Below are 27,359 nucleotides of genomic sequence, written 5' to 3'. Positions count from 1 at the left end.
GACACACAATCTCTGACCTTACCATTTCTGCAAACCATTATTATCAACAGGTGAAACTTTGTGACTTTGGTTTTGCCCGGATCATTGGAGAAAAGTCTTTCCGGAGGTCAGTGGTGGGTACCCCAGCTTACCTGGCTCCTGAGGTTCTAAGGAACAAGGGCTATAACCGCTCTCTAGACATGTGGTCTGTTGGAGTCATCATCTATGTAAGCCTAAGTGGCACATTCCCATTTAACGAAGATGAAGACATACATGACCAAATCCAGAATGCAGCTTTCATGTATCCACCAAATCCATGGAAGGAAATATCTCATGAAGGTAATATCTTCCATTCGAAAATGATAATAGTTTAACCCTTCAGTGTTATAGTATTAATTCAGTTATGAATTATTAAATTGACAAATGTGCATTGTAAATTGTACACTGGAGTAGGGGCACAAATTGATTCAGGTGGGTTGGGAAAGAGTAATGGAGATGGAGATCATACACATCTTTGGATGAAATGTACATCTTTGATAGAGAAATTGAGCAATACATATTAAGAGGCAAATGAAACACAAAGAAATTGTTAAAATTTTGACATATTGCCTTAGAACTTATAAATACTTACACATTGGTGTAATGGAAATGGCTAATCTCCATTAAGAGTAATCTTTACTAACCATATACCTGTCTCTGTATTAAGCACTTTTAATCTATCATGAACACAAGAACTTTATGATAGTGATATTTTTAAATTATCCTATTATATGTTAGTATGCCAGTTCTTTGTGTACTGACTTCCTTCGTGTGACATTAGAATATATATGGTATTTTCTCTAGCCATTTCCCTGGTACTGTATTTTTCAGTTGTTCCTATTTGATCTTATATATAATTTCTATGTGTATCTCTGATCACTTTCTTTAGGATAGATTGCCTTGGCAGTGTTGAATTATTTAAAGTTAAATTCTTTTTTTAAAAAAAAATATTTTATTTATTCATTCATGAGAGACACAGAGAAAGAGTCAGAGACATAGGTAGAGGGAGAAGCAGGCTCCCTGCAGGGATCCTGATGTGGGACTCAATCCCAGGACCCCGGGATCAAGATCTGAGCCGAAGGCAGGCGCTCAGCCACTAAACCACCCAGATGTCCTTTAAAGTTAAATTCTTATTAAATTTTTCCTTCTTCTTAGAGAGAGTGAGTTTTAAAAGAAGTGGCAAGGGCAGTCAGGGCAGAGAAAACAGCATGCTCAATGCTTTGGAATAGAATTCCCCAGTGAATGTACTTTGGAGCTTATTTAATCCTCACAACAACCTCGTAAGATAAGTTTTACTGTCAGGCCTAGATTCAGGTAAGAGAACTGAGGCAAAAGATGGGACACCACAGGCCAAAATCACAAAACTAGTTAAGGGGCAGATCCAGAATTTATACCCAATCTGCACATACATTCTTTGACTACCAGTTTGATGACCGATCCTTCTTTAGTTTTCAGGCCGTATCTAGCTCTAAATCTGTTCAGATTTTTCACCACTTAAAAAGGCAAATACTAGTCATAGATAAACATCTGTTTGATACCTGTCACTGCATGCAGTGATGTAGAAATTGGAAAAGAGTGTATGTAAACTGCCCAAGGTAATTAAGTTCTTAGACAACTCTTGGTATTAAATGGCAAGAGCTATCCGTTATCAGGGCTTTGAGTTACTATTAGCAACAACCTTTAACATCCTCTAATTAGTTGTAAATCATAGCTGGATGGATATATCTTAAAGGAATCTGTGACCTACAAAAGAACTGTCATGTAGCCAAAGCACTAATGAAATATTTAGGATAATTTAACAGAGGCAAAAGGCAAGTATCATCATGTTTCTTTTCCAGAAGGCAGAAAGGTGGAGTTATCAAATAACCTTGTGACCAGTATCTTTGTTAGGAAACACTACCTTTAAATATGGTTAACCATTATGCTTGATTCCTGCAATCAAGAAATCCAGTAAAATGACTTGATATTGTTACCACTGTGCAAGTCTAGAATACCTCTGAAGCCAGTCACATTTTCCTGTTACACAAGAATAGGCCATTGGGAAAATAGCCTCTGTATTTAAATTTTTTTTTCTTGGAGTAGTGGGGTACTTTTTCTTGAAGTAGTAGAATAAATGATGCTCCCTCTCTGGTACCATGGAAATGTGCTGACCTAGCTGTTGTAGATATAACCTATTTAGGCCAGAAATGAACAGCTATGAATTGTGAATGTTTAAATATCATTAACAGTAGAGAACAGAGACCTAAACTAATGGCTCAAGGAACTGTTGTTGGGAAACCACTGCGTGCGCATACGTGTGTGTGTGTGTGTACACACATACACATCCTAGGTAACATGAAAGTAGAGAACAAAACAAAATATTCTTCAAAGAACTTGAAGATAAATGGAAAGATGTCAAATCAAAGGAGTAAGAATCATGGTGGACTTGACTAGTTAGAATTGCATTTTCAGAGGAGATGACATTTAGGCCAGTCACTAAAATTTGGAAAGAAAGAGATAAAGCGTTTCAGAAAGAGAACGTTATTATTTGACCAGGAAGTACATACTTTACTTGCTGTACATATTTCTAAGTGCTAAGAATTTCCCACCACTGACAAAGTCATGTAGAGACCAGCTCAGATACAACCTCACTCTTTTACATGATTCAAATATCACTTTGGGAATTAACTGGCCTCTCTCCTCAGTATCTTCTTCTGACAGATCCTTGCCTTTGAGGCACAAGAGTTGTACTCCTTGCTAATTGAGGCTCTTGATGGCAAATGAGTTACCTAGCTGCTGATGTAGGAACAGAATAGTTGAATATAAAAAACGTTAGTTAAAGATGTCATTATATTAGCTGAGGTGTTACAAAAGTAATTACTGGTCCAGAATCTATCCTACTATCTTGTTGAGAACAAATAATTCCCTCACGAAAAGTAATAACAGACAGGTACCACATAATTTTAAGCACACAGGATCTAATAAATACACAAGCAAACTAGTATTGACAAAGGATAGTCACAACTGATATTAGTAAATTTTTAGTCTCAGCATACTTTAAATCATACCAGAACCACAAAGGATCCAGGTACAAGGAAATAAAAATCTAAGCACCTCAGTGATTGTAAATTCAAAGGTAAGGAACAACAGTTAAGCAGTTTGAGTTATCGTCCTATCTGCCATCATAGTTAGCCATCACTTAACCCTCTTTGAGCTTCGGTTCCTCATCTGTACAACAGGATAATGATTCCTGTCTCTATAATGAGGTTGTAACAGAGACTGAATGAGATAAAGGATGTGAAAAGCATCTATAAAGGCAGGTGTGGGGTGAACCAAGGACTTGGATTTAGGAGGAGGATAGCAGAACACTAAGCTAAGCAATTGCTCTGGCGGGTAACCAAGAATTGATTATATAATTTTAGAAATTATATGCAAACTGATGGGCATGTTTCCCAAGTATTCTTCAGACATATTGGTAGTTGTATTTTTTTTTTCTTGGCATGAAAATGTAAAAAAAAAAAGAAAGTTGTAAGGTCTTTGTAGCAAACATAGATGTGTCAGAATGGAAAATTTCCTGTATCATGCATTTTTTTGTATGTGAGTGTAGAAAGGTACCCGATATAATATAATACTATCTACCGGAGTGCTGGAGTTACCATTGTACCATTTGAACCTCACGACAATCCTCCAATATGTAGCTTGTTTTTGTCTCTGTAATAGACAGAAACCAGGAAGGTTAAGTGACTCAGCTAAATTTAGACACACAGTGGCAGGACTTGAACTTATTTGCCTCTATTCTTTATATCATACATTGTTGTACGTGAAAGGATGCTTATTTCTTAAGGTTTGATGTTTAGGACCTTATAGAGAATACTTTAAAGTCATTCATTATTTTTGCTGTGATAATATAATAAGCCAAGTACTAGCATTCTGGAGATGGGCTTACTAATAATTTAGCAGTGAATTAATTAATCAGAACTCTTGTGTACAAATAATAGAAACCTGTAACTAACTTAAGCAGAAAATTTATTGACTCGTACAACTGGGAAATCCAAAAAGTGAACCTTGTCTATTTGGATCTGGCAGTTCACATGTCATATTTCTCTATCTCTCTTCATCTCTGCTTTACTTTATGATGGCTTCCTTCTCAGGTGGACTCTTCATGTGGTGCAAAGTGATCCTCGGCAGCCCCAGGCTTCTATGCTGTTCCTTATACATGATCTCAGAATGGAGGAGCAATTAACTGTCAGTAGCCATAGAGTCTCTGAAAGGGGCACTGATTGGCTCTGCTTAAATCCTTGTAATACCCTGGTGACAATCACATTGTCACCGCAGGAGCCTGGCTTTGATTGGCTATATGAATGATGGAGAACCTCTCCAGTTTGGAGAGAGTAAGTTCCTGCAGGGAAAGGATACTAGGCTAAAAACAAACATAAAAGCATTAACAAATGTCCATTATAAAAATAGATTTTTGTGTGTGAATCAAAGTATGATTTGAAAAATGAGAAAAAAATTGAGCAAAACTTAACTCACCAAATGTTACAGGTAAAAGGGAGATCATAAAATTAAACTTCCAAAGAAAAAAAATAATAGCTACTGATGCTTCTATAACATTTGCATTATAGTCAAGCACTATTCAAATGCTTTACATATATGAACTCATTTAATCATCCCCAACCTTTGAGTTAATATTATAATTGTTTCCCTTTGAAAGATGAAGCGGTGTAGATGCAGAGGGTTAAGTGGCTTGCCTGAGTGGGGCCAGGGTGCAAATCCTGTCAGCTGGTTCCAAGGTAGATGCTCTTATCTACTACGTTTACAGCCTCTTGATTATCCTTCTAATGGATTTTGCTGTGCTTTCACATTAAATTTTTAATATGCTTTTACTAGCTTAGAGCTACAGTAGCAACACAATTTTCAACAATGTCTAAAAATACAGGGAAACAAGATCATGTTGTGATAATGATCTGGGTTGAGTTCTCTTCAAGTTAGTATAATGGTGACCCCATCCAAGTTACTTATTCTCTTAGGTCTCAGTTTTCTTGCCTGAAATATGGTGACAATAATTCCTAACTCACTGGGTTATTTTAAGTATTAAAGGAAATTATACAGGAGAGTGCTTAGCACAGTAATTGACATAGCTGGAGTACCTTTAAATACAATGAACGCTGTCTATTTTCCAGTCACTTTACATGATCTATCTATGAATCTGTCTGTATATATGTTTTTTGAGGGGCTTTTTTGTATACATGTATTCAGGTATATACACACACGTATAATTATATAAATTTATATATATAACTAGACATATATTTAATTACAGTTATATATAGTTATTTATATATGTATAACCAAATATACACATTGTAAATAGTTATACAAATGTAACTAATTAAGAATGCATGTATACAATAAAACACTCCAGAATTAATCATATGATTACAAATAATTGCATAAGGGAAGACTTTAGGTAATCATGAAATAAGAGTTTGAGAACATTACAGTTCATTCTAAGCCTGTGTTGGTGTGTTCCATCTTTTTTCATTTCATCATTGTGACTACTAAATGGGTGTTTGACATCATCCAGTTTATCCATTATTACCCGTCAGTGATTATATGTGGCTTCACTCCCACCTCTAGCTTTATCACTTTTACTAAGTTCAGTTTGGCCCTCAACACATCCATCCTATGACCTTTCTCAGTTCCTTGAAAGTACTTGTGTACCTATTTTAAAATATTACTTGATTCGGCATATTTACTGTATCTTATGGAAAGAGCAGCCCATTTTCACTTAAATATTTTTTAGATAATCAGATGAAACCAAGGAAAATTATGCCTTATTTGATCATGTGTCACTATGCCCGTCCTTTCATTGCATTTTTAGCAATTCCAAAATAACAAGAGATAGATCAGGCTATTCTCCATATTTGTCACATCTGTTATAATAATAAGGGTAAATCTTGGATGGACATAGCCAAAACATCAGAAAATTGCAAACAAAATTCTTTCTGTGGCTTAAGAAATAGATGCCAGGGGTGTAGGGTTTAGAAATGGGAAGTAGAAAAACTAGCTAATAGAACACAGGGATATTTGCAAGGCAAGGGATTTCTAATAATTTTTCTGAAGAACTTTCTTGATTAGGGCTCTTTTAAACAACCTGTCCTAGTCTAGCTCTAGGTCTATTGCAGGCATTTTAAACTTTTTAACATTTCATCAGAGGAGCTACTTAAAAATGGAGATTCCCAAGTTCCACCCCCATAAACTGCAGTCCTGCCCTGAGAATGTAAAAAGTCCGTGGATCACAGTTTCAAAAATGCTGCTCCAGAGCCTAATCCTGAAAGACCTGACAGCTGAACAGGGCTTTAAAAAAAAAAAAAAAGCTTTTTTCTAAAAAAACTTTTAAAATAAATTTGCAGGATTTAATTTAAACTATAAAGATCCTCTCTAATTTCTAACCTGTTTTTTCATTCACATTTTCTTTATAATATATTTGATATCAGGACGTGCAATTTGTTTCAAATGCTAAATGTATTTTAATATATGTTGCCATAAAGTATTAAGAATAGAAAACACTACCAGACCCGTTTCTTTTGTGAAGAATAAAGAAGATGACATATAAACTCCAGGAAATACAGAAAGTTGTATAATAAAGGTATATAACATACAGAAGAAACTAACATATGTGCCATGATTTTGAGCAAAGATGTAGGAAAAAAGATCATTTTAACACACTAAGATTCTCTTTGGATTGGAAATTTGATATAGATTATAGGGTATAGGGAGCAGAGGTTATAATCTTATAATTCATAATATTTACATATAAATTATTTCACATATTATTACTTATTAATTAAAAATTTTAGATAACCTTTGGACCAAATTTTTGACTTTATTAATCTTATGCAAAAGAATGTAAATATTGAAACATTTACAATGCTGAAAAGGAGGAAAACAGAAAAGGTGAAGAGAGCTCTAAGAGCCGTAGCTTTCACAGCGTTCATATAAGATTCTGCCTAGGTGAATGGAGTGAGTTTTACACATTTACCTATATATGATTTAATATGTAAATTAATCTTAAGAATTAATACTTTTAAATAAATATTACATATATGTATTGTATACATATCCTATATTGTGTGCCCGGCACTGTTCTAAGTTCAAAGGTGGTCAATACATTAATTTAGGGTAATCTCATTACTTGAGGGAAGGAGGACAATAAGGTAGAGAAAACTGAAATGAAATGATCCATTGTCCTTAATGGAAAGGAATCTGTTTCATTTGTTTTGTTTCTCAGGTGTGGTTCTTCTCAAACTCTGTGGTAAAGGACCAGTGTCATTTTATCTTAATTTCCAAACATATCGGCCAGTACCTTGTAAAATAAAATAAATGTGACAGCAATGACAAATTGGTATAAAAGTCTCCAAATACTTTAGTCTTACCTTCTATGCTTATCTCATCATAGACCAATAAACAGTTCACAGATTGGCACTAATCCATGGGCCTCCTCTGAGTAGCACTGGTTTAAATCAGAAGAAATTTTTTAAATGGTCAAAAGAGGTAATCTCTGGAGAGCAGGTCTCATAATGAGATCTGAGGTTTTTATTTTTCATTTTGAACTCTTTTTACTGATTGATTTATATCTTCTACCAAGCGCATACAATACCTTGATTAAAAAATAATAAAACTGGGCTCCTTGATGGCTCAGTTGGTTGAGCATCGGCTCAGGTCTTGATCTTAGGTCCTGGATTCAAGTACTATGTTGAGTTCCATGCGGGGCATGGAGCCAACTTAAAAAAATATATAAAAAATAATAAAAATGAGCAAAAGTGCATGGAGGGAAAGAAGGCTCCAGAAATAAATGGAGTACAACCTTTTATATAACTATAATTCTTCTGTGCCTGGTCTGAAAATGTCTAAAATTTTAAAAACACAAACAATATATATAATATTTTATATATAAATATTATCCACTGGAGAGTGAGGTATATGTTTGCTTCTCTGTAACAGTAGCCCTTGCATTGTGACTAGGCAGATAAAGAAGACATAGCCTTCACTCTCTAAATCTATGCCCACACAAAGGAGAATTTTCTTTTTTTTTTTTTAATTTTTATTTATTTACGATAGTCACAGAGAGAGAGAGAGAGAGGCAGAGACATAGGCAGAGGGAGAAGCAGGCTCCATGCACCGGGAGCCCAACGTAGGATTCGATCCCGGGTCTCCAGGATCCCGCCCTGAGCCAAAGGCAGGCGCTAAACCGCTGCGCCACCCAGGGATCCCCAAAGGAGAATTTTCAAGTGTGAAAGTCAAATTCTCTTTTCCCACATTCTTGTAAACTATTCTTTTTTATGTATGACTTTAGTAAGCAGCTTTTTATTTTCCCAAGGGTTTAGTCTTAGAGGAAGAAGGAAAGTGACATAGATAACTGAGTGATGTGGATTGTATAGCTGGTAAAGTGAGATGTAATTTGTTCTAGTGCAAGTATCGAACCAGTATGGTGACAAGCCTACAGCAATGCAGAAGCATTTACTAAACTAAATAGTGCATTCCCATCATCTAATTGAATCCATCTGTTCAGTTAGAGACATGCAGTAAATCTGAGGAAGGTCAGTAATAGATTGTGAAGATCACCAGAGAAATGACTTTTTTTTTCTTCTGAGTTTTGATATTCTTCTGTGTGCCATTAGGGAGGCAAGCAGGCTGTAATCAACACGGAAGCAACCTTGGAGATTGTGTCACAATGAGTCCCCAACCCCCGCAGACAGAGATCATATTCTGTATTCACAGGCAAAGTCTGAAGAAGCACCTATTCTCAAAGCACCTGCTGTGTTGTTACTGCTCAGCTTCAGAGTCACATGGTTCGTTGGTATTATCAAGAAGTAAGAGCTGACACGAGGCTTTGACATTGCACATATAAAAAGGTGGGGGGAGGAAAACCCCTTGCGTTAATCCTATAGCTTGTCTTCAGTTCAAAATGATCAAATCATGATCATGCACCAGTGACATAGGTTTTTCCACTTGCATACTGGAACAGCCTCAGGGTTAATATTTCTCTTGCCTCCTTTCCCTGATAAGCATAGCTATAATTTATTCTTCGAGTTGGTCTCAGTCCTGTGGTGACATTCATGCACAGTGTAGAATAGATGGCATCTCAAGTCATAGAATGGCTATCATAGTATACTACTAAATTCATCGAAGCATCTCAATTTTACTTTAAAAGCAATTTTTACCATTCAGTGTGCTTAATTCAAATAAAATTGGTCACAAGTGTTTTTCCCCCAGAAATTGAAGATGAAAAATTCAGCCCGTACAAACACAAAGCAAAGCTAAATAAAAGCCTAGCACCAAGAATACCACATGGTATGTTTTCAAAATCCACCAGTGTTCCAGAACGCAAAACACTTAAGTTGGAAGTAGCACTTTGCCATGAAAAGGAACCAGCTGTAGGTCCCTCTTGCACTACATATTGTTCAAAACAAAAAATAACCCCATTGAAAATAAGCCTCGGGTAGATGAGACCTAGAAATCCAATGGTATAAGAAAGAAAAGAAAGACAATTGTCATTTTAATAATTAAACTCTGTTTGTAACAGTTTATGAGGCTTGCAGATCCAGCAAGCCTGCTGAATATTAATGAATGGATTGATTTGTCAACATATTAGCACCGCTGTCAGACATAACAGCACGGAGGAGATGTGAGGGGACTAGCCAGTGAACTGCTTAAAAATGCTTGACTGAGTGCCAGGAAATTCTATCACAATTGGTAAACTAAAGTGAATTATGTGGGTTCGAGCTTCCACTGGGGTTTAATAATCCCTTCTTGAAATTCTGGAGTTACTTATGTTTACTTTCTTTAAGCCATGCACTTCATTCAATAATAAGGAACTTTAAAATTGGGAACCAAAGGCATACAGTGATTTTTAAAAATCTAATAGAGCAAATTCTTTATTATGTATGTATGTGTATGTATATATGTATTTCAAAATCCAAATGAGATAGTATTTGAAAAGATGTACCACTAGGACAGGAATCATGTATTTTGATAGCAAGTAAAATAAAACTAATAGAATTTTTTCCAAAAAATGGTAATTTGTAGAGAGAAACCACTGAGAGGTTTTAGCAAGGACTTTGGCATTTAAAAAAGAAGAATATTGACATTAGTATGTGCTCGAAAATTGGCTGTTTATTAGCCCTCCCAAGTTAAAATGTTTCTGTATATCTCAATAGTAAAAGTAAAATTTCACTAATGAATGTATATCATAGTTGAGTTGAAATATAAAGTCTGAGATGTCAAAGTAGAGGAACAGCAAGCCTTAAGTATTCTGTGAGTTTGCTTTCTTCTATAATGACAACACAGAATACCTCAAAATATAGCATGCTAAAAATCTTACTTAACTCCTTTACTGCTCTATAGTGCCAAGATATTGAGTAATTATCCAGAACATTCTTAAATTGCTTCAGTGATAGAAAATAGTTTCATGAGGAGCCCTATTTCTTCTGAATTTTTTTAAAGATTTTATTTATTTATTCATGGGGGGGGGGGGGGCAAAGACACAGGCAGAGGGAGAAGCAAGCTCCAAGCAAGGAGCCTGATGTGGGACTTGATCCTGGGACTCCAGGATCAGGCCCCCCGGGCCAAAGGCGGTGCTAAACTGCTGAGCCACCCGGGGGGCTTCTTCTGAATTTGACCCCAGAACAATGAGCAAAAATATCTTGGTGTTTAAAAAAAAAAAAAAAAATCTTGGTGTTTATATCCAGTGTTAGAACAAGCCTGCTCCTTTTTCCAAATAGAGGCTCTCTCAGAGGTTTGAAAGCAGCCATCATGTCATCTTTTCCCTTCCCTTCCCTTCCCTTCCCTTCCCTTCCCTTCCCTTCCCTTCCCTTCCCTTCCCTTCCCTTCCCTCTCCTCCCCTCCCCTCCCCTCCCCTCCCCTCCCCTCCCCTCTCCTCTCCTCTTCTCATCAGCTTTTTCTGCAGTCTCTTATTCACTCTGTTCCAAGCACTCTCATCTTTGTTTATGTTCTTTTGAAATTAAACCCCAGAGCTGTTCTCAGTCAAGGTTCCATGAGTCAAATTAAGTGTAGAGTGAAGCCACCACTTCCTCATGATAAAGAACACATTTCTTTTAGCATGGCATAAAATCCCAGCTGAGTTGGGAACAATAAGTAAATAAATGTTGAGTTTACTATGGATTTAGAACCCTGAATTCTTTCTTGTGAATGTTGTGGATAAGCCAGGTCTTCCAATTCTGTACTTAGATCTTTTCTTAGGGGATGGGAAAGGACTTTAAATGAGGACTTCATTTTATTTGTACTTGGTAAATCTTATCTTACTGGTTTGGCCTGTAGCTCCAGATGCAGTTATTTTAGAACTTATTTGTGAAATCCAATTTGTTTACTCTTCCTGTTGGCATCCTCTGAATGAAAGCTGTCCTAAAACCCATCTATGTCTTCATTGCAGAATACTGAGCCTGATGGGGCTGAGGACAGATACCTTTCTCTATCTACGGTTAGATACCTTTCTCTTTGCTTACATGTATCCATTCAGGGGCCCTCTGGGAGATGTTAAGCCAATTAGTAACTACTGTCAATGTTCTCATACCTACCTCTTAGTTCCTTGCTACTCAAAATGTGGTCTAAGGCTCCTTCTGGGAGCCACTAAAAGATAGACTCTCATGTCTTACCCCAGATCTAAATCAGAATCTTCCTTGTAAGATCCCTGGATTATTAAAAGTCTAAGAAGCACTGCTTGGCAGAATTTTCTCAACACTAGCAGCACATGGTAGAAAACACTTGAGGTGCTTCTAAAAATATCGATAACCTGGAAGCCCTTACGTAAAGATTTTCCCTTGAACCTGTGGCCTGAGTATTAGCATTTTTAAAAAACCAGAAACACAGAAGTGTCTCTCAAAGATGTTAATGTGCAACTGAAAAAGGAAAAAAAATCTACCTGAACATCGTTAGGATCATATAAATATATTTCGATTTCTAACCTTAAATTTTGAATCAGTTTGGCATCAGTTTGGAGGCTGCTGTAGGCTGTATTTTAGCAATTCATGATTTCCAAGATTCTGTTTCTAGTCTTTTTTAAAATAAATTTATTTTTTATTGGTGTTCAATTTGCCAACATATAGACTAACACCCAGTGCTCATCCCATCAAGTGCCCCCCTCAGTACCCGTCACCCAGTCACCCCATCCCCCTGCCCACCTCCCTTTCTACCACCCCTAGTTCGTTTCCCAGAGTTAGGAGTCTCTCATGTACTGTCTCCCTTTCTAATATTTCCCACTCATTTTTTTCTCCTTTCCCCTTATTCCCTTTCACTATTTTTTTAAATCTTTTATTTTATTTAAATTCAACTTGCCAACATATAACACCCAGTGCTCATCTCATCATATGCCCTTCTCAATTACATCTTGTTTTATTTTTTTTTAATTTTTTATTTTTTAAAATATTTTTTAATAATAAATTTATTTTTATTGGTGTTCAATTTGCCAACATACAGAATAACACCCAGTGCTCATCCCGTCAAGTGCCCCCCTCAGTAACCGTCACCCATTCACCCCCACCCCCCGCCCTCCTCCCCTTCCACCACCCCTAGTTCATTTCCCAGAGTTAGGAGTCTTTATGTTCTGTCTCCCTTTCTGATATTTCCTACCCATTTCTTCTCCCTTCCCTTCTATTCCCTCTCACTATTTTTTATATTCCCCAGATGAATGAGACCATATAATGTTTCTAGTCTTCAAGAGGAAATGTGATTGAGTGTAAAGCAAAGGTGTAACCATTGATAGGGTAACTTTCCGCAGAGGAAAGAACTAGAAAAGGAAAGATACTGACTTGAGTCTCGAAAGGTCCTACACTTCATTGCATTGCGGTAATTGCCTCAGAACAAGTAAGAGGATGATTTCCAGAGGCCTTGTTTTCTGCCTCAGCCTCTGGTTTCAGCCCAGGAGGAGTGGCCCAGTTAGTGTTGCCGGGCAACAGCTTGCTTGGTTGAGAGCTGGAATGTGAAGGGTTGCAAAACGATTTTTAAAATAAACACACAACTTACCATCAGCATGAAGTGAACCAAGAGAAGTACTGAGCTACCCTGCGGCAGGAGGTTAGGCAGAGAATAGAAAGGGAAAAAAGAAAACACTTCCCTGAAGGCAAGGAGCTCAGTGGTTGACAGATGATGGCTTTATCACTAGAATAATAGCTCTGATCTGGTTTCCTATTTGAAAATTTGTACCTAATTTGTGGGTGGACAGAAGACAGTATGGAAAAAAAAAATAAAGGTACTGTTACTGGAAAAAAGAGCTCAGCCTGTGGGATTCACAGGTCATTCCTCTTCTGTAGAATCAACATTGCAAAATAACGTAATCTATACTGAGACATTCTCAGCATTAATGTGATTTTCTGATAGAAGTCACCAATCCTATGATCTTTTACATGTCTTACAGTGTCTTTCCATCCAGGAATACATTTAGCCAAAATAATACAAACCATATGCAGATAATGTGGCTATTAAAACTCAGAGCTGAGAAAATGGCCGTTTAAATTCCTAATGAATGTATTCAATCTACCAAATGCTGTTTAGCAAGCATTTTTCTAATGCACTGAACGATGCATTTTATCTTAAATTTTGATGAAACTTATGTGCAAAAAATTAGTACATAATCTGTGTGACCTTAAAGGAGTTAAAATCTACTGGGAAGAATGGGGGGATGACAGACATAGTTTGAGATAATACAAGATGTGTAATGGGGGGGCACCTGGGTGTCTCAGTCGGTTAAATGTCTGCCTTTGGCTTAGGTCATGATCTCCAGGTCCTGGGATTGAGCCCCACATTGGGCTCCCTGCTCTGCAGGGAGTCTGCTTCTCCCACTGCCACTCCTCCTGCTTGTGCTTGCTCACTCTCTCTTGCTCACTCTCTCCCACTCACTCTCTTTCTCAAATAAATAAAATCTTTAAAAAAGTTGAGAAATGATTAAGAGTTATGACCCAAGGGACCCATTATATATTCAGATATGTCTGGTTCTATTCATTTGGTAGGATTTTCTCCAGTTTCGGATGTCCTTCAGTTTAGCCATACTAATGACATATGCAAATATACCTTCTGCATACAGAGAACCTATTTTTTTTTTTTTTTAAGAGATTGGGAGAGAGGTTGATGGGGAGGGAAAGTGGCAGAGGGAGAAGGAGAGAGAGAATCTTTAGCAGGCTCCACACACACCCAGCACAGAACCCGACTTGGGTTCTCACAACCCTGAGATCCCAACCTGAGCCAAAATCCAGAGTCGGATGCTCAAATGAATGACCCGCCCAGGCGTCCCACAGAAAACCTGTTCTGCCCATATACATGGTATTTGCTTTGAAGTACAGAATGACAGCAATATAGTCTCTACAATTTCAAAGATAATTCTGAATTTTGATGCCAGAAGAAAATGGAATCCATACAATTAGCACTCTGATGGAACATTTCTTTTCATATTAAAACATAAAGCTCTTCAGCACCTGCGTAGACAATTAGGTTTGGGTTTGTTCCGATATACTTGTACACCTGGCAAACAGGCTACCCAGAACTTGAGCTATCCTAACATCTGCTGAAAGTTCCATTCCAGTTAAAGAGAACATTTGATTAAATTTTCTTTTTGCTTTCCTGACATTTTAGTCTCTCAGCTGATGGGGCAGTGAGAGCAACTGCTGTACAGGAAGTCAGGGGGAAAGTAACCATGTTATCCAAGAATTTATCGTAGCAAAAAGAAACATCAAGCTTCAAAAACAGATTTTCTTTCGTCTTATTTTGTAATTTATAGGAAACAGTGTGTATTCCTGCCTACAGATATTTTAGAAAGCACAAAGCTCTTTTGCTCATGAAGGATAAGGGATTCTTTAAAAATGAAAAATTTGAACCATACAATTATTAAAAATTTTCTAATAACAAAGAGAAAAGAAAGATTTCCCGCATTGCCTCTGTTGCAGGATTGGCGTGAAGGTCAAGAAAGAATTCTTTTTTTTTTTTTTTTTTTAAAGAAAGAATTCTTAAAACATTTTGTGGTGCTTTGTAAGTTTATTTAAGTAGCACAGAGACACAACCTATGGGCAGAAAGAGCTGCACTTTTGCTGAGTGAAGCTGGTGGTTATATGCTTAATGCTCAAGGGGGAGGGTGCAAGGAGTATTAGATCATAAATGTCTTCTTTGAATTTATACTCCTAAAACTACGGTTGCAAGATTTCTCTGATGCTTATCATTCAGTTCGATATTACCAATGGGTAAGATAAGGGCACCCGGGTGGCTCAGTGGTTGAGCATTTGCCTTTGGCTCAGGTTGTGATCCCGGGGTCCTGGGATCAAGTCCTGCATCAGGCTCCCCGGAGGGAGCCTGCTTCTCCCTCTGCCTATGTCTCTGCCTCTCTCTGTATGTCTCTCGTGAATAAATACAATCTTTAAAAAACCCAAAACAATGGGTAAAATAGAAAGGTAGTCAGGAGACCCTTTAAGAATGTAGCAACTAGCATGTATTTGATCTTATTGAAACTGTGCAGACTAGCCTTCTGGGTTAAAGGTGAACATTTTTCTGCTTCTATCCCTCATCACCTAAATGTGGCTATTCAAGGTATTTAGAGAGCTTGGATTTAAGACAATTTATTAATAATAGGAAAGGAAGAGATTGAGTTTAAGTAAGAGAACAAAACCCTTAGAATATCAGAAAGGCTAACTAACTCCCAGAATAAATGGGCCCATACAATCAGAAAATAATCCTATCAGTTTCTGAAGAAGTTATATTTACTGCAGAGAGGAGGAGAAATCAGCCACTGCCTATTTTCCTCCTGTTTTCTTCAAGGAGGGTTGGGGAAGTCTTCATACTGAGAGAATAAAGGGAGGAGAGTGTGAAACAAAAAAATATAACCCAAGGGATAGAGGATTTCCTGCAGAGCATTAGCCCTGGCCAGTGTCAGCTATTTAAAACGGTAAGATGGCAACTGCTGATTGCCCAAAACTATGGAAACCAGCACTGTGTCGTGTTGTTCAACTCTTGAAAGGCAGGTATTTAAGGACGCCTGGGTGGCTCAACTGGTTGAGTGTGTCTGCCTTTGGCTCAAGTCATGATCCTGGAATCCTGGGATTGAGCTCCACATTGGGTTCCCTATAGGGAGCCTGCTTCTCCCTATGCTGCCCTCCACCCCCTACTCCCACCTCCCACTTGCATGCTCCTGCACCCTCTCTCTTTCTCTCAAATAAATAAATAAATCTTTAAAAAAAATAAAGAAAGGCAGGTATTTGATTATATACTTTTTGCTGTATCTAGAGAAAGAAGTACAAGATACCAAATTTTCTGAGACATTATCTCCTTCTCCAATATCCATTTCTCTTGGGTCTCAGAGACCTTTTAGGCTGCAGATGCTCCTGCTCCTGGAGCTCTGGGGAATGTGGAGTTTCTGCCTTTTTCTGTCTTCCCAGGCAGGGCAATGGCATCCTGCTCTGCTGCTGTGCCAGCATGCCACCTTTCCTTCTGACATTTCCTTCTTCTGCAGTCCTTTTCTTTCCTCCTGTTTCCTATAGCCAGAACATACTCCCTGTCTCCTTTGCTTAGTTTTGAGAGAGATTCACAGACTGGCCCAGCTTTGTATCTGTCTCTCCCATTTTCTCTCCCTCTTCCTCATCCCCTGCATTCCTTCTAGATCAGATCATTTAGTCTTGATTTAAGTTTGGGAGCTGGAATTGAGTCTCCCATCTGGACTTTTCTTCTGATTGCCTGCTCTCTTTTGGAGGCTGGGGCTACTCTAGTTTTACTAGTCTTTTTTGCTCATTTGTTACTGGCTTCCCCTTCCCTTAGCTTGGATCTTCTATACCCTTACACCTAGCAGTATCTGCTGGAAGCTAATACCTGGGGTATCACAAGAGGGAGGATGCTCAATGGCCGCTATAAATATGATGAACGTTCAGGACTGTATGTTAAAGAAGCTTGCAGTGATGCTGTTAGAGCCATTGTGAGTAATTTTTCATAAATCATGGATAAAACGAGATGCTAAGATACTTAGGCCAGTTTCCTGAATTTCTGAAAAGAGGAAAGAATGAATTCTGAAGTCTTTAAACAGGAAGCTTAACATTTATCCTTGACAAAATCCTAGACTGAACAATTGAGTAAATAGTGTGCAAACATGTAGAAAACAAATTCTGGCCTTTAGAAGGAAATGACTAAAAGTCAGTATTAGTATTAGTTTACTTAAATTTTTTCTAGGATACTTGAATTTTCTTTTTAAATAAGTAGAATGGTAGAATGAATACTGCTGAAGACTGATGTGCCTTGACTAAAATAAAACATTTGGGAAAATCTCCCCCAGGAATCTTTGGGAAAGATGATAAAATATGAACTGGATGACAGTTCTCCTGGGAGGCAACCTCGTCTCTTTTTTTTTTTTTTTTTTTTGTCAGCCTTGCTCAAAGAATAATCAGTAGGCATGGCAGTTGGGAGTGCGATCTAGGATAGAGTCATCCAACCTGATACTAAAGCATTTTCCTGACCAAAAAATGTTCCTGATAATCTAATTAATACATAGCTGATACACTCATAATACATAGCTGATACACTCATTCAGTTTGGACGTGGTAGGAAGTTAGGACATTTAGCCCTTGTGATAGAAGGGGCTCCTACCACATGCAGAATGGTCTTTGAATGCCAAAATGTTGAGCTAAATTCATTAAATTCACAGAGGTGTCTATATACTCATGCACAAAAGAACATATAAGTGTAGTGGAAACATAATTAAGAAGAATTTAACTTCATAATTAGAAAAAATCAATTTAATTTTTAATATTAGTATCAGTTAATAATGAGTTAATACTTTGATCTGGTTGCTATATGGCATAGTCTTTAAGAGCAGAGGTTTTGGAGCCAGACCACTGGATTTAAGCCTCAGTTCAGGAGCTATCTGACTTTGGCCAAGTTACATGACATTTTCCTTTTATATAAAGTGGCAATGAAGATAATTACTTTCATAGGGTTGTTATCAGGACTATCTATTGATATGAATGTGAAATTTAAAACACCCTCAATTCCAGGCTACCTGAATAATATCTGTGTCTACAAAATAAGTCAGTTAATTATGAAAAAATTTTGTCAACAATGAATAGGAACATTGAAGAAAAGCTAATGAATGTCAAAATAAGGGTGCCCAGGAAGACTGAGAAACTGAGAAGGTGAAGCAAAGGTGAATTACTATCACTAAGACTTGAAAAACTATCATATAGAACAGGACCAAGTTAACGTGGGTTAGTTATAAAAAGACAGTTTGGGGCACAATAGAGGAGAAACGAATTCTTGTCACTAGTATCATGTAACTCATTGACCTATGAAATAGGACTGTTGGAGACTATCTCTAGTGTGTGAATGTGTGTGTGTATGTGTGTGTGTGTGCGCATGTGCACACATGCATGCAAACTCATATTTTGCCTTTGCAACTAGATTGGGAGCTTTTTAGAGTTAGAGCTTTATCATTAACTCTTTTGTTCCCTAAGTAATTCCCAACAGTAATTCCTTAGGGAAGATTTGGTGAATGAACAGATAAGTGAATGGTTGACACATGTGAGGAACATAGCCAATAAAAAGAACATTGTTCAGGACAGCCCCGGTGGCGAAGCAGTTTGGCACCGCCTGCAGCCTGGGGTGTGATCCTGGAAACCTGGGATCGAATCCCACGTCAGGCTCCCCGCATGGAGCCTGCTTCTCCCTCTCCCTCTGCCTGTGTCTCTGTCTTTGTGTGTCTATGAATAAATAAATAAAATCTTAAAAAAAAGGACATTGTTCACACAAAACTTCAGAATTTCTTTTAAAAATGGGTTTAGTGAAAGGCATTTTGGATAGTATAGTTAATGCTGGATTGTATGACTTGATTAATAAAAAAGATGTTTTAAGAGTTCCAGAAACAGTGACAAGTAGAATGGAGCTCTCAAGCACTAATGATGGACCTATTTTCTGAGTAACACTGGGTGCCCAAAGTTGGTTATTCCCGGTTTTTTTTCTACCAAGAGCCACAAAATATATTTATAAACACACAAATGGGGCACCTGGTGGCTCAGTCAGTTAAGTGTCTGCCTTCGGCTCAGGTGATCCTGTAGTCCCGGAATCAAGCCCCGTGCTGGGCTCCCTGCTCTAAGGAGAGTCTGCTTCTCCCTCTGCCCCTTCCTTCCCCCAGCTCATGCTCTTTCTCTATCTCTTTCACTCTCTTTCTCAAAAGATAAATAAAAATTTTAAAAAATTAACATACAAATACACATACATATTTATACACACATATATATCCCTTCTAATTCTCTCCTTATATCCTAAACTATTTTCTCTTGGATGTACTTGCCATTATTTTGCTGTGTTTATTCACATCGCCTGGGTACTGAGGCTGTAGTCAGACTCGTGATTGTGTGCTTCATTCAGCAGAAAAAAATTCTCATCTCCACATATTCCATTCCCTTCAGACACTTAGTTTCTCCTCTGGCAGTACTTCCCTCCGCATTAGGCAGTGTGGTTCACTGCTGGGGTGCATTTGGGCACAAACCAGCCCTTTTGTTGAGTTACTGTACTCCTACCTTCCTAATTATAGAATTCAAAGCAGAATGAGTGAATTAGTAATATGTGTTTATTGCCTGCAGGGTCTGGGGAAGCGTAATGCTGTGGTGCACTTACAGTAACACATAAGCTCTCCTGTCTGCCCTCATCCTCCATTTTTGCTCTGTGACTTCACAGCAGCAAGAATGGAAGGTGCACTTTACTCACCAGTGAGTAAATCATGTGAATGGATGTTTTAAAGCACATGCCCAATGCACAGTTCACTGAGAGAACTATACTTTCAAAAGCTCTCTGGGAACACATGTGTGGAATTTGAAATGGTACTAAGTACTGTGTTTCCCAGGGTATCCTAGCTCAGGCAAGGGGGTAGTAGCCTAGAGAGCATTTAAATGTGTTATTGCATTTACTTTCTCCTATCAAAGAATTCTTAGGTGTTTGATTCTCCAGCCATTCAAGCATACAGACAAATACTTGGAAGACTGGTATCAAAGAGATAGAAATTCTGAATTACCAAGAGACTATAGAAATAATTTCTCTTTGCCTGGTAATGAGGAAGATTCCGATTCATTCTATTTGAAGCAGTCTTTGTCCCAGTTGCCTCTGGACTCCTGTGACCACCTGAATTTTCAGAGCCATACAGGTTGATGTAGACCATACAGTACAGTCAGAGCCACCTGATTCAGGACTTGGTGGTTATAGTAGTTGGGGAATTAATTTGCATTTTTTATATCAGCTATCTATTCGATTAAGATTTGGAGGGGAAAGATCGATCCCTCAGGAAATCTGATGGCCAGGATATGGTTAAGGGTAGAAATTAACTGGTGAAATGTGAGTGCTTCTGTTGGTTTGGCAGATTTCACCAAGCTCTTTTTTGGAAAGAAAATGCTAAGGTGAAAGAAAAATGGGAAGTTATTACAAGAATGAGTAGAAAGTATAGTAGTGAGTTCATTAAATAATATTAAATAATATTAAATAATAACCTCGGCTGAAAATATAATTTTTACAAAGGTGAGGAAAAGGTCTATCACATAGTACTGTAAGTAACTCAGATGCTTTGTAAACTAGATAACTGAAAGAATTACTTCCCCACCCCAAATTACACTCTGCAGGAGTCCCAATCGGAATCAGAGTGCTTAGCTGGACAGACTGGTTCTAACCTCATAGAATAATTCTTGTTAGACAAATTTCTTTCCTGTCTTCCCCTAGGAAACAGTGAAGGCTGATATAATATCCAATTCATTGGATATTTTAATAAGCAAAGTGAAAGAGACATGAGTGTTTTCCTATTGAGCCATGAGTATTCAGGCTGTGAGTTTATCCTGAGTCTTGGCCCATGTTATATTTTATTTTATTCCTTTAAATTTGGTGTCCAGAGGTCTGTCGTTTGATTCAAGACTATAAAGCCCATTATGTGTACTTAAGCTTTAAATACATTTTATAACAAAATTAATAAATGCTTTCTCTTAGATATTAGTTGTATCCTGCAATTAGTATAAGAAATAGTTAAATGATGTACATTTAAACAAAACTCCTAGAAAGATGCATTAAAGACCAGACCGAGAGAAATTCACATCATAATCACAAAAGACTCAGACTTCCTCTTCCATAATTGTTTTCAATTTCACTTTTTAATATCCAAAATAAAATGAAGGCCAAGGTTTTAGAATTCTCAAGAGTATTTTCTTCAGGTTCTAGTGCCTGATAGCACTATACTGCCTCTAACTGTGAAATCGCTGATGTGAAATAAACTGTAAGTGAATTATGCATGTGTTCCATATTTGTCATCTATTTTTATCAATAATTGAATTTTTTTCAGCCATTGATCTTATCAATAACTTGCTGCAAGTAAAAATGAGAAAGCGCTATAGCGTGGATAAGACCTTGAGTCATCCTTGGCTACAGGTAAACATCAATCACTGGACATTTTCCCAATCAGATGGACTTGTAAATATTTACAAGATTTTGATATTATATGTAAAAATCTTTTGTTATATTCTTAAAAGCGTTATTCTCATATCAATTTGTTTGCCAAAATGCATGCAACTTCTGAGGATTTAATAACAATTTGATGTTTCTAAATCTCTCTAACAAGAATATTTGACAGGGAAGAAATATACCAAACACACACAAGCACATGCACACACTTACACATGCACCAAAAATAAAAACAGAAAAACAAAAAATCTAAGGGTCATTATAAAACTCCAAGGACCAGATTTCAAGAGCATCTGTATGTATAATCCTGATAAATGTCCAAGCAGATGCCCATCTGGTCATGCACTGTACTCATTTGGAGTCTGCATTTTTAAATCCTGGGCTAAAATTTATGGAACAAATGCATGGCAAGTATAAAGTATATGCATGCATTTGTTTCCTCTTCTATATTTATCTTCACCTTAAACTTAAATTTTAGGAAATGATACTATGAAATACCAAAGGATTATTCATAGGCATTAAATTTCAAAGGACTACCAGTGTTCCTAATTGTTTGACTGCAAGCCCTAATTGCCCACTCTGTGATGCACGGTATCATACAAACGGTATACATCTGCAGAGTTTAGGTAAGCAGGAAGGCTTTGGTGCTGTTGTTGGCACTTCAGGGTGCCTGATGAGAGACACAGCACTGATGGAGTAGAAGGAAGAAGGATAACTCATCAGTTGTGGGAACAGAAACAAAACAGTATTTTAATGAGTTGTGATCATCTTTGTGGTAATATTTTGAAATTTATTCCTCAGGATTATCAGACCTGGTTAGATTTGCGAGAGCTAGAGTGCAAAATCGGGGAGCGCTACATCACCCACGAGAGCGACGACTTGCGGTGGGAGCAGTATGCAGGGGAGCAGGGGCTGCGGTACCCGGCTCACCTGATCACTCCAAGTGCGAGCCACAGTGAGGGTCCTGAAACTGAAGAAACAGAGATGAAAGCCCTCAGTGAGCGTGTCAGCATCCTCTGAGTTCCATCCCCTATAATCTGTCAAAACACTGTGGAATTAATAAATACATACGGTCAGGTTTAACATTTGCCTTGCAGAACTGCCATTATTTTCTGTCAGATGAGAACAAAGCTGTTAAACTGTTAGCACTGTTGATGTATCTGAGTTGCCAAGACAAATCAACAGAAGCATTTGTATTTTGTGTGACCAACTGTGTTGTATTAACAAAAGTTCCCTGAAACACTAAACTTGTTATTGTGAATGATTCATGTTGTATTTAATGCATTAAACCTGTCTCCACTGTGCCTTTGCAAATTGGTGTTTTTCTTACTGGAGCCTCAATTTGGTAAGAGTCTACAGAACCTGTCTGTGAAGTAGTTCTGTTCTATGTGTCCCGTTGGCGTTGTCGTTACAAGCAAACTCTTGAAGAGTAGATTATTATCAGTTCTATGAACAACTCCAAAACTCATGTGGAAAAAAAAAAAAAAACAATGATGGGGGATGGGAAGTGGCTGTACAATCCTAGACACAGGTGCATGGAAGAGTTTACTGTATAGTTTCAAATCCTTCGCCTGCCTGGTGTGCCTCAGTATGTTTAAAGTCAAATAAGTGGACCTAGGTGCACCTACTACTCATAAGCCTAAATGCCTTAGAAATGTAAACTGCCATATATGACAGATATTTCCTCCTTTCTTACAATACCCTCTGTACTATGGAAAATCAGCAGCTAAGCAACCTTTTGCCTTTGTGTATTTTTCAATAATAACAAATAAATATTCTTGTCAAAGAATGTGTTCACCTGGCTGAATCATTTTCATTTACTTTCAGGCCACATAGGAACAGAGGTATCTGCTCAAAAAAAGCAGAAAAGGTCTCATGGTTTAGAATTTAACTTGAACTACTGTGAGGCCTAAAAGTATGTTTCAAAGCATAATGGAGTATTTGTCTTTCATATCATCTGCTCTCCAGTAGAGAAAAGAGCTCTCAAAGAGAAAAATAACCAAAGCCAAACAGGAAAGTTGGAGGCCTAAGTAAGAATATTACAAATGGCAATCTCAATGTAGCTTCCTGATTTAGTCAGTATAAAACCAGAACGAATTATGATAATGGCTCTAATTTCTTTCAATATTATCGAAACAAGAAGATTCTAATGTGAACTACAAAAACACATAAAGACTGGAAAATAATTCCTAAGGAGAAAGCCAACTGAGGTCAAGTTTTACAACCTGGGAAAGAGAAAAGTAATACTGGACTTAACAGACATTGGGGTGTGGAGTGGGTAATGTGGGATGTTTTTCTTTGTAGCAAAATGACAAAGTATTGTGTATTACTATTACTACGTAACAGAAATGTTATAAATAGATGGAAGAATTTTATGTGTTGTGAGACATTTGAATGTTTTAGGTAAGTATGTTAAGACTACACAGTATTTACGGATGGGGGTAGTAGTTGGATCTTTCCATTGGTTAGTCACTATTTTGTATTAATACCTATTCCTTATTCTGTTCTAGTACTATTTATCCCCTATCTAAAGGGTTTAAAATTTATGTCTCAGAACACCAATTGAAAATTTAAAGCAGAAGAGTAAGCAGCATCATAGAATTCACTCTACCAGCAGGACAAAGTCTGGATAGAAGCCAGAACAAGGAGTGAGCCAAAAGATCAGCTAAACTATTAGCTGACACAAAACAGTTGTAAATAGAATTTAAATGTGTAATTTAAAGAAAGCCGGAATGAATCCTAGGTTTGGGCTTGGATGATTGATAGAACTATTAATCAAAAGGAGTAAGAGCCTTAGAAAGAGTGAGTTCATGTTCGAACATGTTGAATATAAAGTTCTATAGGACACCAAGTTTGGGATATCCTGAAGGCATTTAGATATGTGCCTGGAGCTTAGGAAAGAATTCTGGAGTTGAAGGTACAGACTTATAAGTCAAAAACCCACCATATGTTGATTAGAATGACTTGGATCCTTGGGGATAGAATGAGATGGAAGTAATCTTGGGACACAAACTTAAAAAATACCAATATGGAAAGTTCAGTCTGAATGAAAGGAAAATTGGAAAGGAATGACTTAAAATGGAATTAAATGAAGCAATATTACAGAAGCCAAAGGAAGAAGTTCAAAAATGAAGTAGACAACAGTAGAAAATACTATGAAGAGAGAATGATTTCAGCCTCTTAGGCATCAGCCTTACCAACCATTCCAGCATTTTGTAATGGATATGACTAGAGCTACACAGAATAGCTGTGTCAAAAGGACATCTGTGCTGCAATGCTATTGACACAACCTACCGTGCAGTGTCATCAAGCACAGTGTCATCAAGCACATTGAAAAAACTTCCAATGTTCAGAGAAAAGGGGGACCGCTGAAAGTCATGCCACTTTTCTTCCACTCAAAATATCAGTGATGCTGCAAAGAACCCAATGTCATTGAATGAGCACCCATGTTCTATGCTAAATATCATCCATAAAGTTGTCTAGTCTTCACGTCAGTGGGATCTCATAGCATGAAATTGATACGGGCAGGTCCGAAGTCTGTTTAATTCAAAAGGCAGCCCGACATTTTTGATGCAAAAGTACCTTCTGATTCTAACAAAAATAAGGGAAATGACAAAAGCATGTCTTCGGGAGGTTGTGTCCTTTGCCATTGTCACAGGGCAATACATCATCAGCCCACCTATGATGCCATAAAAATTGCTGGTCTTAGGTGTCCTGAACCATCAGCACAAACTGCCACTGTTCTTGCATTTAGCCTTAGCAAGAGGGCTAAGAAAAATATTTTGATCACTGATGTTTTTGATATGTCCATATGTCCCCAAGGAAGAGATCATCTTTGTGTTTAGTGAATACTCACGCTGATGGAGACTATTTTGAGATATATATAGTGAACCATTGTATTAAATGTGTAAAATAAGTGCAACAGTGAAATTACGAAAGCCATCTGTCTCCTCTTCAACCATTATCCAACCAATGTTAAGTTTGACTACCCCTGTGATGTGATTATGTTTGTATTCCATTTGTTTGGACTTGTTTTAAGAAACCAAGTACTGGTTCATTTGAAGATACACCCAGGCCCGTGGAGAAGGGCCCATTGCTTTCATTGCCAAAAGGGAACAGATTCCTTCATCCCAGCCTTTACACATTACCCAAAAGACTGTTGTCCCCCACCCCCCCCACTCCCTTGCCTTTACTCCTATTCATCCTTTAACCATGCATTTGACCTACGTCTCACATCTTTTTTGCTCTTCTGCGTCTCTTTAAAGACCTCCTTTTTTGTTAGATATTTTTAGTATCTACCAACAAATTACCCTTTGACTTAAAACAGGCTCAGCTTCCCACTTTGAACAAAACAGTATAAACAAATCAACTTGAACCTTGCTTCTCCCTTTAGCAAATATCTAATTTCTGTCTATTCTTTCTCTGGCAATATTCTCACTTTTTTCCCCTTTGGCTTCTGTGTTTATGTCCCATGGAATAAAATTTTCATTTTTATCATTAATGAATCTCTTTTCACAAAAGTCATCAGTGGCCTCTAACTCAAAAGTGATGGATTTTCTCAATATAGCTTAGAGATTAGAAACCCAAATGTGGGGACAGACTAACTGTGGCCTTAGTTCTGGGTGACCATGAAAACTCATATCTTCAGGAGTGTTGTGAGAAACTAAATAAAACAACACCAACATACAATTCAGTGCATACCTGGCTCGAGACATCAATATAGCCATCAATAGTGGTTTGGTATTCTTTAGTTACTCAGCAACTACTCTTGACCACTTTCTATGTGCTGGGAGTATAGCAGGTGAAAGATAGATGTGGTTGCTGTCCATTTTTCCTATGACCTGTTTTCTCTGCGGTCCTGCCTCCATTTGTTTTGATAGGCTACTGAACGGGGTGTGAACTTTGAAGTTAATAGGCATAGATCCAAATCCCAACCCCAAGCCTTTTTTAGGTGAATTTAGACAAACTACTTGAAAGTCTCGGAGTCTCCTCATGAGCATTTAAAGTGCAGTTGGGATAACTAAGTATGTAAATTTCTTAGCAAATTGCTGGCACCCATTGCAGGTCAAGAGGTGTTAATTTTCTCCTCTACCCTACTTCTGTTTGCATTTGCCAGAGTTTTTCTTATTTTCTTTTTCAGTGTTTTATCCTCCTATGATTTATTTCCAAATCCATATTGGCTACCCTAAACTCTCAACAATCCAGTTTCCTCTCTCTGTGAATTTATAGACTCCATCTATCTAAAGATCCCACCATGACCTAAATTCAACATGTCTAAAATCAGCATTACCGTCTTCACCTTCAAATCTGCTGCACTGTAGACTTCTTCTGAGTGGAACCTTTTTCCTTCTGGCTCTCCTCCCTCCCATCTACTCTGTATACCACTGCCAGATTTATCTTCACCAAAATTGCTTTCATCCGTTTACTCACAAGTTCTAAAATCTTCTCAAAGACTCTGCTCCCAGTTATCTATAAGATACATTCAAATTCCTTAATGTTACAAAAGCTGTGGGGTTCAAAAATTAATAAGCTATTATCCAATAAGAATTCTATGTAATCCACAGATTTTGGATCACAGAATTTCAGGAATTAGTATCACCTCTTTGAAATTCATTTCTTGTTTCGATAATAAAACAGGAAGCTAGACAATGTGACTTCAAATTTATCTCCTAATTCATAGATTTTATGAAAGCATGGTTTAATTTGAATGTCAACAAGGTGCCAGTGATGCACACTTTTTTCTCTTTATGTTCCTAATTCTCTGGGGCAAATGCTATTTTGAAAAAGGGAAAATCACATCCTTCCCTGACCTCCTTTGTGTCAAAGATTGTGTCCAGGAACGTTTGACAATAGATGGTTTCTTCAAGTGAATCTGGCTACCAGCTAAT

At 37.5% G+C, this 27,359-nt stretch overlaps 1 protein-coding gene across 7 annotated transcripts in view; it reads left to right on the top strand.

Annotated features, from left to right (window-relative positions):
* Nucleotides 1–23,260, top strand: part of PRKD1 (protein kinase D1) — a 323,586-nt gene extending 300,326 nt beyond the window's left edge. For 6 of the 7 annotated variants that reach the window (XM_077908880.1, XM_077908878.1, XM_077908883.1 and 3 more), the window contains 3 exons: nt 51–318; nt 21,353–21,438; nt 22,273–23,260. In XM_077908880.1, the coding sequence (XP_077765006.1) occupies nt 51–318; nt 21,353–21,438; nt 22,273–22,491 (573 nt within the window). In that variant the 3' untranslated portion in view covers nt 22,492–23,260. The remainder of the gene's footprint in view (nt 1–50; nt 319–21,352; nt 21,439–22,272) is intronic. The other variant, XM_077908884.1, reaches the window with a different exon arrangement.
* Nucleotides 23,261–27,359: the final 4,099 nt, after the last annotated feature.

The sequence above is a fragment of the Canis aureus genome, chromosome 9, assembly GCF_053574225.1.
Source record: "Canis aureus isolate CA01 chromosome 9, VMU_Caureus_v.1.0, whole genome shotgun sequence".
Taxonomy (NCBI): domain Eukaryota; kingdom Metazoa; phylum Chordata; class Mammalia; order Carnivora; family Canidae; genus Canis; species Canis aureus.
Note: the sequence above shows the minus strand (reverse complement) of the source record. Positions and strands in the feature narration are given on the sequence as shown.